At 62.2% G+C, this 3,216-nt stretch overlaps 2 protein-coding genes across 2 annotated transcripts; both read left to right on the forward strand.

The window, feature by feature from the left end:
- Positions 1 to 164: 164 nt before the first annotated feature.
- On the forward strand, positions 165 to 2,452 carry OT_ostta09g03570 (Beta-lactamase-like; the record flags this gene model as incomplete). Its single annotated transcript, XM_022983415.1, has 2 exons — positions 165 to 589; positions 688 to 2,452. 2 exons carry the CDS (start codon positions 165 to 167, stop codon positions 2,450 to 2,452), a joined length of 2,190 nt encoding a protein of 729 aa, XP_022839683.1.
- An 89-nt stretch (positions 2,453 to 2,541) lies between these two features.
- OT_ostta09g03575 (Molybdenum cofactor biosynthesis, MoeB) lies at positions 2,542 to 3,216 on the forward strand (the record flags this gene model as incomplete). The annotated part of the gene is made up of 1 exon (XM_022983416.1): positions 2,542 to 3,216. A coding segment is annotated over one exon (675 nt), but the record flags the coding sequence as incomplete, so codon positions are not given.

A 3,216-nucleotide genomic window follows, 5' to 3' on the forward strand; every position in this document is an offset into this window, starting at 1 on the left:
GTTTCTTTTGGCATTCACGTCTCGACGATACACGACCCCCCCCCTGATGAGTGATGACCCACCGAAAGTCGTTCCCCGCCGTGCCGATCCCCGCCGCGTGCGCCGCGGCCGCGGACGCCCGCGCGTCGCCCGCGTCGACGGGCTCCGTGCGCGCGTGACGGGTGATGTCGACCGTCGCCCGCGCGTGGACCCCGCGCGCGTGGACGCGACGTCGCGGCGACGACGCCGTGGTCGGGGCGGTCGTCGCGGCGAGTGGGCGCGACGGCGACGGACGCGACCGCGCGCGCGGTGGACGAAGCCCCGGGGGAGGGCGGGGGCGCGGTCGAGGCCGCGGTGGACGCGCCGCTCGAGGTGGACGCGGTGGGAAGTCGCGGATTCGAATACAGAGCGATGGGAAGAGACATTTGGGGCAGACGCTGGAGTACGCGGCGGAGAAGGCGTTTCCGGCGGTCGAGGCGAACGATTTGATCGATGATCCGCCGTTGAAGGTGTTGCCGCTGGGAGGGTTAGGGGAGATTGGGATGAACTGCATGCTCGTCGGGAGCGGCGATCGATGGGTGCTCTTGGACGCGGGGTTGATGTTTCCAGAGTGCGTTTTTCGCGAATGGCGTTCTTCGCGCGCGCGGGTTTTCGTTCGCGATGTGTGCAGAGACTGACGATGACGACGCGCGTTTGTTTTTAAAATAGTCACGAGGAGCTCGGCATTCAAAAGGTTTTGCCGGACGTCTCGTTCTTACACCGTTGGAGGGATAAAATCGAGGCGGTTCTCATCACGCACGGACACGAAGACCACATCGGCGCCCTGCCGTGGGTCATCCCGGCGCTCGATCCGGCGACGCCGATCTATGCCGGTCTATTTACGATGCAACTCATCAAGAGACGCATGCTCGAGTATTCGTTGTGGAACGACGATCGATTCAAGGTGTTCAACATGAACGAACGCTTCCAGGCGGGGCCGTTCGACATGGAAGCCGTGCGGGTGACGCACTCGATTCCGGATTGTTGCGGATTGATTTTCCGTTCAGAGCACGGCACGATCGTGCACACCGGTGATTGGAAGATTGATGAAACTCCCGTGGACGGTTTGCACTTCGATCGCACGTCCTGGGAGCGCGTCGGTCAGGAAGGGGTGACGCTCATGATGAGCGACAGCACCAACGTCTTGTCTCCGGGACGCACGGTGAGCGAGTCGCAAGTGAGCGAAGGCATCATGCGAAAGGTTCTGGGACACAGCGGTCGGATCATCACGACGCAGTTCGCTTCGAACATCCACCGTTTGTACGGTGTGCGCGCCGCGGCGGAGGCGACGGGACGGAAAATTGCGTTCATCGGTCTCTCGCTCACGACGTACCTCGAGGCGGCGAAACGCGCCGGCATTGCCCCGTTGGATCCCGCCAATCTCATCCCCGCGGAAGAGATCGACGATCACGATCCGAGCAAGCTTTTGATCGTCACCACTGGGTCACAGGGCGAAGATCGCGCCCAGCTCGCGCTCGCGTCGAGAGGGAGCTCGAGGTTACTCACGCTGCAACCGACGGATCTGCTGCTCTACTCGGCAAAGATGATTCCAGGCAACGAGAAGCGAGTGATGCGAATGATGAATGAGATCGCGAAGAAGGGTCCACAGATCGCCATGGGTCGAGACGACCTTTTACACTCCTCGGGGCACGGATACAAGGATGAATTGGACGAGGTGATCAAGCTTTTGAAACCCGAGCATTTTTTGCCCGTCCACGGAGAGTACGCCTTCTTAAAGGCGCATGAGCAGCTCGCGCGCCAGTCCGGGGTGATGCACACGACGGTGATCGGTAACGGAGAAATGCTCGGCGTGACGCCGCTCGCGAAGAAGAAACAACACGGAACTCTGGGCAACTTTCATCGCGTGGGTAAGGCGAGACTGCAAACCATGTTTAACGATGGCGGCATTGGAAGCGGCACTTCCGAGGACATGGCCATCGAGGAGCGCATGCGCATCGCCGTCGAGGGCGTGATCGTGTGCGATTACGAAATAGCGAATGCTGGGGATGACTTAATCTCTGCCAAGGCGCGGGTGACGTCGCGTGGGATGTGGACGGACGACGGTCGTCTTCTCGAGGCGTGCCGAGTCGCCGCCGTACAGGCCACCGGGGACATGCCCGTGAACTCCAAACTCAGTGCCGTCGAGCGCGCCGTGTCGTCCTCGATTCGAGCCGCCGTGCGCACGTACTGTAACAAGCGACCGGACGTCATCGTCGTCGCTCATCGTGCGGGTGAACATTCGCGACGCGCCCCGGATGTCAACGCGGCGGCTGCGGAGGACGACGAGGACGGGGACGATGGCAAATCGCAGCCGCAGCGGTACCCTCGACGCACGATGACGCCCACGGACGTCCGTCCGCTCCGTGGCCAATACCGCGGATCCGGTCCGTCCGGCGCCGACCGTCATCGGCGCTCCGATCCCGAGTACCAATAGACGCGTTTGCTCGTCGCCGACTCTGTTGTGTCATGAAATTTTTTCACTTTTTCCACAACCACTTCCCCGCGTCTCATCTCGCGACGCGCATGCGCGCTCGCGCGCGTGCCGCCACCGACCGTCGCGCGCACGTCGCCTACGGTGCCGCGCCGTTCGAACGCGCGCGGGATCGCGTCGTGCGTCGTCGTTTCGTTCGTCAAAGAACGTTTCGTCGTCGAAAAGCACATTCGAGCTCAGACGCCGACGACGACGCGTCTACGTGCTCGACGGCGAGTGCGCCGTACGCGTTTGAGGGTGTGGAACGTCTGTACGGCACGGAGAAGTACGAGCGTCTCGCTCGCGCGCACGTCGTCGTGGTCGGTCTCGGAGGAGTTGGGAGCTGGGCGGCGGAGGCGCTCGCGCGCACGGGAGTCGGGGCTTTGACCCTGATAGATCTCGATTCCGTGTGCGAGACGAACGTGAATCGGCAGGTGGAGGCGACGTTCGGGACGATTGGGAAGTTTAAAACCGACGCGATGGCGGCGAGGGTGATGGACATAAATCCGCGGTGCGACGTGAAAATCGTCAGGGACTTTGTGCAAGCGACGAACTGCGAGGAGATATTCGAGCGCGGTGCAGGGGCGGAGGTGGCGGCGGGAAATGAGTTGGGTACCGATTGGCGACGACCGGATTACGTCTTGGACGCCATCGATAAGGAGGGAGATAAGGCTGCGATCACGGCGTATTGCGTGTACTCCAGGATTCCGGTTTGCGTCACCGGCGGC

Source organism: Ostreococcus tauri (assembly GCF_000214015.3).
Source record: "Ostreococcus tauri WGS project CAID00000000 data, contig chromosome 09, whole genome shotgun sequence".
Lineage (NCBI taxonomy): Eukaryota > Viridiplantae > Chlorophyta > Mamiellophyceae > Mamiellales > Bathycoccaceae > Ostreococcus > Ostreococcus tauri.